Raw genomic sequence first — 14,975 nt, forward strand, 5'->3', positions numbered from 1 at the left:
CTGCATGCTCTCAGCGACGAGACTCGAGGTGCTCAGCACCCTCCTGGATGCTCTTCCTCCACTTAGGGCGGTCTTTGGTCAGGGATTCCCAGGTGTCAATAGTGATGTTGCACTTTATCAAGAAGGCTTTGAGGGTGTCCTTGAAATGTTTCCTCTGCCCACCCGAGGATCGCTTGCCATGTAGGAGTTCCGAGTAGAGCGCTTGTTTTGAGAATCTTGTGTCGGGCATGCGTACTATGTGGCCCGCCCAATGGAGCTGGTCAAGTGTGGTCAGTGCTTCGATGCTGGGGATGTCGGCCTGATCGAGAACATTGATGTTGGTGTGTCTATCCTCCCAGGGAATTTGTAGGATCTTGCGGAGACATCGTTTATGGTATTTCTCCTGCGATTTGAGGGGTTTACTGTATATGGTCCACGTCTCTGAGCCATGCAGGAGGGCGGGTATCACTACAGCCCTGTAGACCGTAAGTTTGGTGCCAGATTTAAGGGCCTGGTCTGCAAACATTCGCTTCCTCAGGCGACTGAAGGCTGCGCTGGCGCACTGGAGGCAGTGTTGGACCTCATTGTCGATGTCTGCCCTAGCTGATAGTAGGCTCCTGAGGTATGGAAAGTGGTCCACGTTGTCCAAGGCTGTAGATTTTGATGACCGGGCGGGGGAGTGGGAGCAGTGTTGTGTGGCGGGGTCAGGTTGGTGGAGGACCTTTGTCTTACGGATGTTTAGTGTAAGGCCCATGCTTTCATACGCCTCAGTGAAGTCGAAGCAAGCGCTGGAGAGGCAAAGTTGGCTATCAACATACACACGAAAGCCAACCTGGCCAATGGTGTTAAAAAGGGGCAGCATGTAGATAAGGTAAAGAAAGTAGCCCAGGATGGATCTGTGAGAGATTTAGAGGTAACCATGCCGGGGTGGGAAGAGAATTTGTTGGTAGAGTTGCGCTAGGGCAGGTAGAAATGGACCCAGACAAAAGCAGTCTCACAGAGCTGGACCATGGAGGAGAGGTAATCGGGAGGATGATATGGTCGATCATGTTGAACATCATGGAGAGATTGAGGGGGACAACCACAGAGGATATAGTTGGTGATTAACCAGGGTGGACTCTAAATTGAAACGAGTTGAACAAAGAGTTGTGGGAGAGGTGCACCCAGAGTTGGGAGGTTACAGCACATTCAAGGGCCTTAAGAGAGGAAAGCGAGATTAAAGATTAACCACGAGTTAGAAAGGATCGACAAACCAAGGGTTGGCTTGGGGGGGGGGGGGGGTCGGGGGGAAAGAGAGGAAAAGTAGTTGAGTGGCCAAGAGTTGGGTGGTGAGGGGATCATGGAAGCAAGAATTGGGTCTTATGGAAGAGTTGAGCTTAAAAGGTGGGAAGAACGGGGAGGAAGCTGCAGAGTGAGTGTAGTGGGAAAGGGCAGGCTCGGAGCAAGGGTGAGAAAGGAATACAGAGGAATAGGAAAGGGAGACACTCGGTGAGGCAGTCATGCAGATGGTTTCAATCGCAGACAAATAAATTGAGTTTTTTCTGCACTGGATATTAGAAGGGCTAACAGAAGGGACTTTGAGGAGGCAGTTAGCATAGAGAAAATAAACTGTGAGTTGTCCTTGCCCTACAGCATGATCTGGAGTATGGGAAACATTTTTCGGCAGCTATGGAGACATTTTAATGATTTAAGTGGTCAAGCCAATCTAATGGTTGATGATGAGACCAGTTGTGCACCAAGTACAATTGAGTCAGTGGTCCCGAGATGAGATATGGCTGTGAATTCAAGAGCGAGTTATTGAGGATGCTAGTGGACAGTTCCACCCACCCTCCAAGTGGAAGGCGGCTAGGGAGCTGTGGATGGTAAAGGAAGTGTTCAGAGATAACTATATGATGACCAATACTGCTGAGGTAGTAAGGCCATGAGAAATAGCAATGTGAAGGGGATAATCTTGAGAGAGCTTATGTGAAGGATGAGGTTGAGTAATGACAAGACAGCAGAGAAATCAGAGACAAGGACATTTAGATTCCTCCAGAGACAACCCAAGTTTGGAAGGACAAAAATCTAGAATTATAATTCTTGGGTATTTTTCATGGATGAGTTGAACATAGTATAAAAATTCCATACTCACCACACTTGCTGAAGCCTCAGTAACACTGAAACCAAAAAAATTCCCATCTCTATCTAGAGTTAGCTTTGGTCGATTAAGTCACCCGCAAACGTTTAACTAACCTGATTTAGATTTAAGTCAGGCAGATCCTCTGCCTCTGGAACTTCACTACTTCCGCTATTTTCCTCATTATCTCCTTCATCTCCATCGTCATCCTCCTCGCCATCATCATCCTCCTCGTCCTCCTCCTCCTCGTCGTCATCGTCATCCTCACCAGGGAATGGAATAGTCTTCCCATAGCCATACAAATTTAATAAATCTTGGATTGGCATTTCGCCTTCCTAAAAAAACAGCAAAACACATGAGAAATGCCCACTTAAAAGTGGCTTTATTTTCAAAAAGGTTTCAACACAAAAAGCAACCAGTGAATTTCATCAATGTGGCTCTCAAGTTAATTCAACACCTGCCGACACCCAGGGCCCAAGTTTCCACAAGAAAAAAAACGGCCGCCCCTCCGAGCTGGGCGCCCATTTTGCGCGCCCAAAACGGCGCCTAAAAAAATCCTCGGTATTCTCCACCTACTTACAGGTCCTCTGGCTCTCGGCGCAGCCAGCACGAGCTGTGGGGGGGGCGGAGCCAGGTCCCGGCGCTGAAAACAGTGCCGGGACCTCTGCACATGCGCGCTACAGTCGGCACGCAAGTGCAGTAGCTCCAGGCGCCGAACTGTGTGGGAGGGCCCGAAGCACGCAGCCCCTAGCCCTGGCTGAATGGCCTCACTGGGGCTGCGTGAAGAAGGCTCCTCCCACGGCCAGCTCCTGCTCCCCGCCCCCGACCTGACACCAGCCCCCAGCCCCCGCTCCCCCCGCCCCGAGACCCGCTCCCCCCCCCACCGACCAGACCCGACACCCGCTTCCCCCCCCCGCCGACCCGACCACCCGATCCCCCCCCCCGACCAGAGACCCGCTCCCCCCCCCGAACCGACACCCGACCCCCCCCACCCGACCCGCGCTCCTGTTCCCCGACCCGACCCCCCCTCCCTCCCCTCTTCTCCCCCCTCCCCCTCCCCCCTCTCTCTCTCCCCCCCCTCCCCCTCTCTCTCTCCCCCCCCCTCCCCCTCTCTCTCTCCCCCCCCTCCCCCTCTCTCCCCCCCTTCCCCCCTCTCCCCCCCTTCCCCCCTCTCTCTCTCTCTCCCCCCCTCCCTCTCCCCCCCTCCCCTCCCCTCTCTCTCTTCCCCCCCCTCCCCTCTCTCTCTCCCCCTCCCCCACCTCTCTCTCCCCCTCCCTCTCCCCCTCCCCCTCTCTCTCTTCCCCCCCCTCCCCCTCTCTCTCTTCCCCCCCCTCCCCCTCTCTCTCCCCCTCTCTCTCTTCCCCCCCCTCCCCCTCTCTCTCCCCCTCTCTCTCTTCCCCCCCCTCCCCCTCTCTCTCCCCCTCCCCCTCTCTCTCCCCCCTCCCCCTCTCCCTTTCTCTCCCCCCCCCTCCCCCTCTCTCTCCCCCTCTCTCTCCCCCTCCCCCTCTCTCTCCCCCTCCCCCTCCCCCACCTCCCTCTCCCCCCTCTCTCTCTCCCCCCCTCCCTCTCTCTCTCTCCCACCTCCCCCCCTCCCCCCCCCCTCTCTCTCTCTACTCTCTCCCCCTCTCCCCCTCTCCCTCCCCCCCCCCCCCCTCCCTCTGCGGCACGAACGGCTGCAGAATTCTCCCTGGCTGAAGCACTTTCACACAGGTAGGTTGGATTTATTTGTATAATATTTGTAGAAGTATAAATAAGGATTTATTATCGAATTTAATGAGTTCCCTCCCCCCCCCCCCCCCCCCCTCCCCCCCACCTCGTTCTGGACGCCTAATTTGTAACCTGCGCCTGATTTTTTAATGTGTAGACCAGGTTTTTTCAGTTCTACAAAAATCTTCACTGGCTCCATTCTACTTTAGTTTGGAATACATTTTCACTGTGGAAACTTTCAAATCAGGCGTCAGTGGCCGGACATGCCCCCTTTTGAAGAAAAAATTCTGTTCTAAACTAGAACTGTTCTACCTGACTAGAACTGCAGAAAAAAAAATGTGGAGAATTGCGATTTCTAAAATAGTCCGTTCTCCACCAGTTGCTCCTAAAAATCAGGCGCAAATCATGTGGAAACTTGGGCCCCTAGACTTACACTAAGGTTCACTTTTCTTTTGTGAAGTTAACTCAACCTTGGGGGAAAAATGTGTGTGAAATAGCTTAAAAAGAGAGTTTGATGCCTGATACAGTACTAAGCCAGAGACCAGAAGGTCCCAGGTCTGATCCCTGGTCTGCAATGAGTTAGCTGAGCTCAGCTAGCGTAGCCATAGAGGGTACTGCAACTGACCTCAGTGCTTCTGGGCTAGGGGAAGTATTACTTGCTCAGGAATTATGACCCAATGACCTGACTCTAAAATACACTTATGGACATTGGAACAATATTGGGCTTGACTGTGATGTCCTCATACAATTGAATGTACATGTAGCCATAATGCAACATCAACATACAGCATCTTTAACGTAGTGAAACGTCCCAAGGTGGGCTTCACAGGAGTATTATGAGATAAAATAATTTGACACCGAGCCACACAAGTAGAAATTAGTGCAGGTGACCAAAAGATTGGTCAAAGAGGTGGGTATTAAGGAGTGTCTTGAAGGAGGAAAGAGAGGTAGAGAGACGGTGGGGTTTAGGCAGGGAGTTCTAGAGCTTGGGGCCGAGGCCACAGAAGGCACGGCCACCAATGGTTGAGCGATTATAATCAGGGATGCTCAAGAGGGCAGAATTAGAGGAGTGCAGACATCTTGGGGGGGTTGTGGGGCTGGAGGAGATTAGAGAGATAGGGAGGGGCGAGGCCATGGAGGATTTTGAAAATAAGGATGAGAATTTTGAAATCGAGGTGTTGCTTAACCAGAAGCCAATGTAGGTCAGCGAGCACAGGGGTGATGAGTGAGCAGGACTTGGTGCGAGTTAGGACACGGGCAGCCGAGTTTTGGATCACCCCGAGATTATGTAGGGTAGAATGTGGGAGACCAGCCCGGAGTGCATTGGAATAGTCAAGTCTAGAGGTAAAAAAGGCATGGATGAAGGCTTCGGCAACGGATGAGCTGAGGCATGGGCAGAGACGGGCGATGTTACAGAGGTAGAAATAGGCGGTCTTAGTTATGCTGCCGAAAGCTGGGTGTCATCAGCGTACATGTGGAAACTGATGCTGTGTTTTCAGATGATGTCGCCAAGGGGCAACGTGTAGATGAGAAATAGGAGGGGACCAAGGATAGATCCTTGAGGAACACAAGAGATAATGAAGGTTTGGGGGCGGGAAGAGAAGCCGTTGCAGGTGAATCTCTAGCTACTGTTAGATAGGTAAGAACGGAACCAGGCAAGTGCAGTCCCACCCAGCTGGACGACGTGGAGAGGCGTTGGAGAAGGAGAGAGTGGTCAACTGTGTCAAGGCTGCAGACAAGTCAAGAAGGACGAGGAGGGATAGTTTGCCTTTGTCAGAGTCACAAAGGATGTTATTTGTGACTTTGAGGAGAGCAATTTTGGTACTGTGGCAGACACGGAATCTGAATTGGAGGGATTCAAACATGGAATTGCGGGAAAGATGGGCATGGATTTGGGAGGTGACAACACATTCAAGGACTTGAGAGGAAAGGGAGGTTGGAGATGGGATGGTAGTTTGCAAGGACGAAGGGGTCGAGGGTTGGTTTATTTGAGGAGGGGTGATGACAGATTTGAGGGAGAGGGGACAGTACCTGAGGAGAGAGAATCGTTAACAATGTCAGCTAACATGGGAGCCAGAAAAGGAAGTTGGATGGTCAGCAGTTTGCTGGGAATAGGGTCAAAGGAGCAGGAAGTGGGCTCATGGACAGGATGAGCTCGGAATGGTCATGAGGGGAGATCAGAGAGAAACTGGAGAAAGATGTGAGGTCAGGGCTAGGGCAGGGGGGGATCCTTAGAGGAAGTTTGGCCCGGTGAGATATGGGAAGGGAGAGAAGAGGCAGCCAAACAAATGGTCTCAATCTTAGAGACAAAGAAGTCCATGAGCTCCTCATACTTATTGTCAGAGATAAGGGTGGAGACTGGGGAGAGGGGTTTAAAAAGGCGGTTTGCAGTGGAGAGTAGAATCCGGGGTTTATCTTTACAATCCAGAATGATTCTGGAATAGTGAGCGATTTTGGCAGACAAGAGCAGGACCTGATAATAGTCCAGCCATATCTGGCGGTGAATGGTTAAACCAGTTGTCCGCCATATCCGTTCAAGTCTGCATCCCTTGGACTTAAGGGAGCAAAGATCAGGGCTGTACCAGGGGAACGGCCAGAGTGAGAGAGAGTAATTGTTTTAACAAATAACTTTCTGATTAACATCTAGCCTCACACATTGAAAACCTTGGGCTAGGTACAAGAGGATGCCAGCAACTTGCCAAATGAACATGGTGTTCAGTAAAGACGAACGCTACAAATTTCAAATCTCGATATTCCTTGGGTTCAAGATGCCTCGTCCCTCTCACAAGTGAATCTCATTTCACAGGTTATCTTTAGCACCCAATATCTAGTCATATAGTAGGAAGACCTGAGGTTGTACTAAAAGTCCCGTGTTAAATGAACTATAATCTTGCAGTGTGTACCTCTCCAATCTTCTGAGAGGCTGATTGACAATTTAATGAGACACGGTGAAACGCAATAAAAAACTGATTTACATAACATAACATAAGAAATAGGAACAGGAGTAGGCCATACGGCCCCTCGAGCCTGCTCCGCCATTCAATAAGATCATGGCTGATCTGATCATGGACTCAGCTCCACTTCCCCGCCCGCTCCCTATAACCCCTTATTGTTTAAGAAATTGTCTATTTGTCTTAAATTTATTCAACGTCCCAGCTTCCACAGCTCTCTGAAGACAGCGAATTCCACAGATTTACAACCCTCAGAGAATAAATTTCTCCTCATCTCTGTTTTAAATGGGCGGCCCCTTATTCTAAGATCATGCCCTCTAGTTCTAGTCTCCCCCTAATGGAAACATCCTCTCTGCATCCACCTTGTCAAGCCCCCTCATAATCTTATACGTTTCGATAAGATCACCTCTCATTCTTCTGAATTCCAATGAGTAGAGGCCCAATCTACTCAACTTTTTCTCATAAGTCAAACCCCTCATCCCCGGAATCAACCGAGTGAACTTTCTCTGAATTGCCTCCAAAGCAAGTATATCCTTTCGTAAATATGGAAACCAAAACTGCACGCACTACTCCAGGTGTGGCCTCACCAATACCTTATATAGTTGTAGCAAGACTTCCCTGCTTTTATACTCCATCCCCTTTGCAATAAAGGCCAAGATACCATTGGCCTTCCTGATCACTTGCTGTACCTGCATACTATCCTTTTGTGTTTCATGCACAAGTACCCCCAGGTCCTACTGTACTGCGGCACTTTGCAATCTTTCTCCATTTAAATAATAACTTACTCTTTGATTTTTTTCTGCCAAAGTGCATGACCTTACACTTTCCAACATTATACTCCATCTGCCAAATTTTTGCCAACTCACTTAGCCTGTCTATGTCCTTTTGCAGATTTTGTCTGTTCTCCTCACACATTGCTTTTCCTCCCGTTTTGTATTGTCAGCAAACGTTACATTCAGTCCCTTCGTCCAAGTCGTTAATATAGATTGTAAATAGTTGGGGTCCTAGCACTGATCCCTGCGACACCCCACTAGTTATTGGTTGCCAACCAGAAATGAACCATTTATCCCGACTCTCTGTTCTCTCCAGTCCCTTAACAATTGCAAAAGAAACAGAGAAACATTTACAGTAAACCTCTTATATTTCACAAAAGCAAAATATTGCAGATGCTGAAAATCTGAAATAAAAGCAGAAAATGCTGGAAATACTCAGTAGGTCAGGCATTTGTGGAGAAAAATGCTGCCTAAAAGGTCATCAAACTGAAACGTTATCTGTTTCAAGGCCTTGGAGAGCATGCAGTGGAGATTTACTAGAATGGTAACAGAAGTCAGGGGCATCTGTTACATAGACAGCCTAGAGAAGCTGTGATTGTTATCATTAGAGCAGAGAAGGCCAAGAGTATTTTTAATAGAGACGTTCTAAATCATTAAGAACTTTTATAGAGCGAATGCAAAGCTGTTTCCAAGTGGTAGAAGGGTTGGTAACCAGAGGACACAGCTTCAAGATAATTGGCAAAAGAACCAGCAGTGAGAGTGAGAGAGAAAGGAGGACTTGGATTTATATAGCACCTTTCACGACCACTGAACATCTCAAAACACTTTACAGCCAATTAAGTAGTTTTGTAGTGTAGTCACTGTAATGTCGGAAACGCGGCAGCCAATTTGCTCACAAGCAAGCTCCCACAAACAGCATGTGATAATGACCGGACAATCAATTTTGGTATGTTGATTAAAACAGTGGCATGGGATCGTTTACGTCCACTTCAGTGAGCAGACATGGCCTCGGTTTAACATCTCATCTGAAAGACGGCACCTCTGCGCAAGAGAATACAACGGAATAAAACATAATGAGTGACACTATGGAATAACAAATGGGTTCGATTGGAATGCTGAATTTCAATTGGAATGGATGAAACACTGAGGAATCAGCAACTTAAATTGGGATTCCCACTACTATATTGATCCGAAAGAGAAATGAGAAACTTAAGGTAAAGTAAGGAAGTAAGAAAAAGAACGATGGAATTCCTCCCTTGTTCTGTTTTTTTACATCCGCTCATCAATGCCGGGTTTAAAAAAAACTAAATAACTGGGAGAATTTTACCAAAAAGGAGGGAAAATGCTGCTGAAATCCAAGATCGAACAAGGCCCCATCAAACCGCCAGTTTAACCTTCTCCTCACTGGGGGAATTTCAATCAGCGAGCAATATTATTCCCTGATTTTCATTTTTTGTTAAAAATTGCCAAATGTGTCATTCAGAGTTAATATCCGTGTTCCCACTGCTGAATAATAAAATTGTGAATTTTCTAATATTTTCTGAACAGGTTTTCTGCTGAAAGCATACAATTTATCTGATGCAAAACTGTTTTGAAGGAAATGACATCTGTGATATTTGGATTGTGAATTTCTTTTTAAATATGCAGTTTTTTTGGCAATTATTAAAAGTCACGTTCATGTGTAAAAGTAACACAGTCCACAATGGAACTGCACCAAAAATTAATTCTCCTCTTTAATACTGAGCGAGTTTAGTTTTTATTCTGTATTTTCTTTCAAACAATGTAGTGCTCCATATTAAAATACATTTTTCATGCATTTATTTCTCTGAGCTTTGTATTTTGTTTAGTTACTAACGGTCAAAGACAATTAATTGACATATTATTTGAGTTTCAAATTAGAACAAGCAAGGAGTCCTTATGCACTGTCAAGATTATGATTCTTTGATATTATTCTTACAGATTGACACATAGCTTGTCCTGTGGGGCTGTCGACGTTGCGAGCGCCTGCGTGGCCTGTTTTGTTTACTTTGTGGCAACTCCAAGCTTGCTGCACGGCTGCGTGCCCACGCAGTTTGGAGAGAACATAGCTGCTGAGTATTTCCAGCATTTTTTGTTTTTATTTCACGATACAGGTTGAACCTCTCTTATCCGGGAATCCCTTATCCGGCACCACCCCTCGTCTGGGGCCATTCCCGGCCGCGGGGTGGCGAGTGCGCAGAATGCGACCGTCAAAATTCTACTCACCAATATAATCTTTCGCCTCAATTAGCTCCTCCTCGTCATCCTGCTGGAACTCCTGCAGCCACAGTCCTCGGACCGGCTGCTCCTCCCCCACAGCGCACCCTCCGGGGGATCGGGTCGACTCGTCTGGGTCCGCCGGCTCTTCCGGGGCCGCCGGCTCTTCCGGGGCCGCCTGCACACTGATTGACTGTTGGTCCAGCCAATCAGTCAACCAATCGGTGCACACATACACTTACCCCAGCAACAGCACTTAAAGGCGCAGTCCACCAAAACACGTGACCTCCCCTCGTCTGGCAAAATCCCTTGTTCAGGACAGACCAGGTCCCGAAGGTGCCGGATAAGGGAGGTTCAACCTACTTTCAACTTGATTCTGTATCACTCCTGCTAACAAATAAAATACACTACACTTACCCTATCAGCAGGCTAAACTTCACTTATCCTCGCAAGGCCGGATCAACAGCTTTTAAGACCTGACACCTAGATGTCCCCTTCAGCACACCCAATAGGACAAATTCCAGACCATGTGTTTTTGTCCTTTTTACCTATCTGAACAGGAAGCCAGCAGTTTGACTTCCAACTTTCTCCCTTACTTAGGGTTAGCTAGTAGGGTTACCAATTAAACTGATTATTCCCCTGCCCCAGATGGGGGCCGCCAAGAAACTACTTTCTACTGTTTTTCAAATGAATATGATCCAGAACCAATGAGCCTTGATGACCCACAGGAATTAAGCCAGAAATGTATAATCACCCAGGGGTGGAAATTCGGTAGTGCTCATTTAGAGGTGGTGACACCGCCTGGTCGGGGATTTTTACTGCCTGCCGGTAATTACTGCCGCTAACTGCGAAATTCAGTTTTACTGTCTGAAGAGGAGATTGGAGCGGTAAATCAGGCGTTACAAGCCACTTGAGACGTTAAACAGCGGTAAGTGGAGCGGTAAAATCCGACTGGTAATCAGCATTTGTAGCAGCGCAACAGACATACTGATGCCATCTGGAATCAATTGAGGCGGTGAGATGACACAGCACCACCTCATGCTTAATCTACGCTGCCTGTGCACTCTTACTGAGAGGGGGAAATGGCAGAGGCGACACGGATGCACTCCTGGATGCTGTGGAGAGGCAATGTGAATTGGTGCTGTCAGAGACTGGCAGGAGGCCACAGTCGCAGACGTACAGCAGATTATGGAGGGAAGTTGCACAGAGCGTGTCTGTGAGGAACACGGTGCCCAGGACAGCCACTCAGTGCAGGAAAAAGTTCAACGACCTGACCATAGGTCATCAGGGTGAGTATCTTTAACATGAACCTTAGCATGCCATGCTCTGAGCTCAATGTATAATGTGTGCAGTCTCTCCTCAATCAGTATCTGTAGGACCACATGCTCTTCGTGGAGAGCACAGATGCAAAGTTTGCGTTTGCCATACCTTGGGTCTGCATGTGCAGTTAAACTTCCTACTCCGTTGTTGAGACCCCACCCCTGGTCTTGTTACCTCCCTCAGTCTCCAGATGAGTGTGGAAGATGGTAACCTCACCTTGACGGTTAGGTGCTGGTCCCCAAATTCTAGCATTGCCACGCCTAATGTGCACAGCTATTCCGAGTAACATCAACATATGAAGACTCCCATACAGTAACATCTACTCAACTATGCAAGGCACTTCGGACAGGCGGATAGAAGCACACTAACTCAGATGCTTGTTTCTTCTTGCAGGCCAAGCTCGCGCATAACCGGCGCGAACAAATGCAGACCGGAGGAGAGGACCCTGACCTCCAGGCCCTCAGCGAGGGGGAGGAACGTGTTTCGGCCCTCATGGACGCACAAGTCGGTGTGGTGGCGGCGGGTGAAGCCAAGCCCCCTTGCGATAGTGACAGTATGTGAACGACCTTTGCATCCTCTATCAGACCACTTAGTCATGACACCACAATCCTTCCCCACTTTCCATGAGACTGGCATTTCAGAACGCCTTTCCTATTCCTGGCCCCCTACAGGTAACCACTCTTCTCTGGCTTTGTGCTTTCAGACCATGAACCAGAGGTCCAGGAGCCAGTATGTGAGATGTCCAGTGCCGGCGAGGGTGGAGACGAGGAGGCGGCGGAGGACACTTCTCTCCCAGTTACTGAGGTGCCAGCGGCCTCAGCGAGTGGGAATACCACCTCAGTCAATGAGGGTGTAGTCGGGGAGTTGGAGGTGGGTGATGCTCCAGGACTCGGTGGCCTGCAGCAACATTGGGTTGAGTGGGGGGGGGGGGGGGGGGGGGGGAGGAGGAGGGGAAACACGGGGGCCAGCTCCCCGGCGGGTGAGTGCACGCCCGAGTGATGCTCAGCTGCATTCTGATGAGGACCCCGAGCTGAAGGTTGTTGCAAGACAATCATTGAGGATGCACTGCGATCTGTTGGGTGCATTGTCAAGGGTGCTCGAGCACCTCAATGCACTTGCTGTAAAGATGGAGGAGTCTGCCTTAACATTTGCACTTGGAACTCAGCTGCCCATGGAGCCCATCCTTGGTAGATACCAACAGATGCTGCAAGCCAAAAGTGACCATGGGGGCCCACACATGTCACCCATAGCCTGCGCCGTGGCATTAGCCATTGAACACCAGGTTGAAGCCATGCAAGGCCTGCATTCTGCCAGGTCGTCAGTGCGTGGTGACATCAATGTGCTCTCTGCTCTGATGCAGACTCATTCTGCTCTGATGCAGAGTCAAACTGCTCTGATGCAGAGTCAACTTGATGCCTCGCAATTACTGACTGCTGCCATTGTGTCTGGGTCCCCATCAGTCCAGCTAATGGTGCCGAAGCAGGCTAGTAATTTGTGCTCCTCCAGGTTCCTCCAGATGCTAGGCTCTGCCCTGGAGGAGTGGCTGCACGTCGGTTGAGATGGAATGTGGTGTCCTCGCTCAGAATGACATAATTCTGCCTTCCACCACTGCCATTCCATCTTTGCACCTGCCACTGTCTGCAGCCCATCCAGCCGAAACTGCTGCCGCCTATGCTGAGGTGGTGCAGTCTGCAACCGGGCCTTCCAGGGCCCGAGCTGGTCAGGGACATCCTGCTAGGTCATAAGTAGTGCCTGTGGCACTGACAGAGCAACTTTCACCCAGCCGAGACTGCAGCCACTGAAACCCCATTAAGGAGGAGCAATAGGCGTGGGAGGGGGGGGCAAAGGGAAGGGGTGGGAAATCACAGCGGAAGTCCCACTAACCACGGATAGTATCATGGCCATATCTGGTGACCTTATTGGAATATTAAGGCATGTATATAGTTGCACTTGCGTCTGGGTTATGTTTGCATGGGTATTCGTTCATTCATAATTTGCGGCTGATACTGGCTCTGTGTTGTTTGTTTATGGCACATTCTTGTTGATGTGAATAAAGGTGAATTTGCGAATTTACATTATTGTGCTGTGATTTATATACACGGAGGCTTGGAGGATGGGTCGCGATGTCCTCAGCACATCTCCAGGTGAATAGGCTGGCCACTTGGCCTGTGTTGAGTCATTTACTGGGATCGCTACGTGATGAGTCTGACAAGCAGCCCTGGCAGCGGCAACAGTATCAGGCTGCCTCCTCCGTGGCTCATGCTCCTAGTCTTCCTCGTCTTCCTCATCGTCCTCCTGGAGGTGCAGGTGCCATCCCTGGTGCAATGGCTGGCCCCTCATGATGGCCAGGTTGTGCAGCATGCAGCACACAATGGTGAAAATGGACACTAATCAGGGATGAACTGAAATGTCCCCCCTGAGCGGTCAAGGCAGCGGATAGGCAGCTTTAGAACCCAGATACTTTGCTCTATTATGGTCCTGGTTGTGGCATGGCTGTGGTTGTAGCACTGCTCGGTAGGAGTGATGGGGTTGCGGAGGTGTGTCATCAGCCAGGTGGCTAGACCATATCCTTTGTCACCGATCAGCCAGCCACACCCTTCATGCGATGGCTGGAACAGTGGTGGCACACCGCGCTCCCGCAGGATGAAGGAATCGTGGCAGCTACCAGGAAAGCCGGCCTTCATAGTGAGGATCATCTGCCTGTGGTCGCACACTAACTGGACGTTGAGGGAGTGGTAGCCCTTGCGATTGCGAAACTCCTCTCCATTTTGGGGCGGGGCCCGCAATGACACATGTGTGCAATCAATGGCTCCCTGATCCATGGCGATGCCAAAGGAGCGCTGATCCTGGTTCTCCCTGGACATGCTGAACTGTATGCAGTCCATTCGTCAGCTGTACAGAGCGTCGGTCACCTGGCAAATGCAGCTATGTACTGCAAACTGCGAAATGTCGCAATATCGCCTACAGGAGCCTGGAAAGACCCGGTAGCGTAGAAGTTGAGCGCTACTGTCATTTTCACTGGCACTGACAGCGAGGTCCTGGTGGCGATTTTAGCTTTGAGGTACGTGTGCACGAGATGGCAGAGCTCCGTGACTACCTCCTTGAGGAACCGCAGCCTTCTTATGCACTGTTCCTCGGCCATATCAAGGTACGAAGCAATCACACGGTAAATCCTGCAGGGGTGAAGCTTCCTACCCCATGTCTATGGCCTCTCCTCAGGCGTGGATGCACATTAGCCATATCCTGTATGTATAGCCGGCGTCTTCGAAGTTGTCGCTGCCGCAGCACGATGTGGTGTGCCAGCGCTGCCCCCATTAAGTTGCCGAAGGCAAGAGTGAGATGGTAGTTGGCAATGGATCCGAAATGGAACTCTTCAATGGTGCCAAAATGGCAGTCGTCAAGGTAAGTATTCACCAACCGCAGCATGCCAACACCCAAGCACTCTGCTAGGAGAATACGTAGTATTCACTGCAACCTGTGTGCCCAGGTTGCTACTCCAGTTATATACCGCCCTGGCATCACAACCGTGAGTTGTCAACGGCAACTTTTTGTGGCGAGTTCACTGCCAACCGGTGAGGTGCAAAAAACGAAGATTGTGTCACGGCGCTGGCAAGGCGCTGCACGCGTATTGACGTCATGATTTTCCTGGCGGTAGAAGGCGAGGCGGTACTTCTTTGCGTGACATCGCCGAGCACGGGTGCTAAGCCATTTGCGCAGAGGTTCCGCTTCTCCGGGGCATTATCGGCTGGCGGTAACCACCAAATTTCAGCCCCCAATTTCTTGCCTGGGATAAGTTAATGGTTCTTATGGTCTCAGGTTGCAGTGATATGCAAGTAGCACCACTCAACAAACTGGTTTGTCTGGCTCAATGTACATCTTCCAGCCCTCCTAGTC

At 49.8% G+C, this 14,975-nt stretch overlaps 1 protein-coding gene across 8 annotated transcripts in view; it reads right to left on the minus strand.

Annotated features, from left to right (window-relative positions):
- LOC139268611 (mesoderm induction early response protein 1-like) overlaps positions 1-14,975 on the minus strand; it is a 61,792-nt gene that overhangs the window by 38,962 nt on the left and 7,855 nt on the right. For all 8 annotated transcript variants that reach the window (XM_070887008.1, XM_070887010.1, XM_070887009.1 and 5 more), the window contains exon 4: positions 2,212-2,430. In XM_070887008.1, coding sequence (XP_070743109.1) covers positions 2,212-2,430 — 219 coding nt within the window. The remainder of the gene's footprint in view (positions 1-2,211; positions 2,431-14,975) is intronic.

This window comes from Pristiophorus japonicus, chromosome 8, assembly GCF_044704955.1.
Source record: "Pristiophorus japonicus isolate sPriJap1 chromosome 8, sPriJap1.hap1, whole genome shotgun sequence".
Classification (NCBI taxonomy): Eukaryota; Metazoa; Chordata; class Chondrichthyes; family Pristiophoridae; genus Pristiophorus; species Pristiophorus japonicus.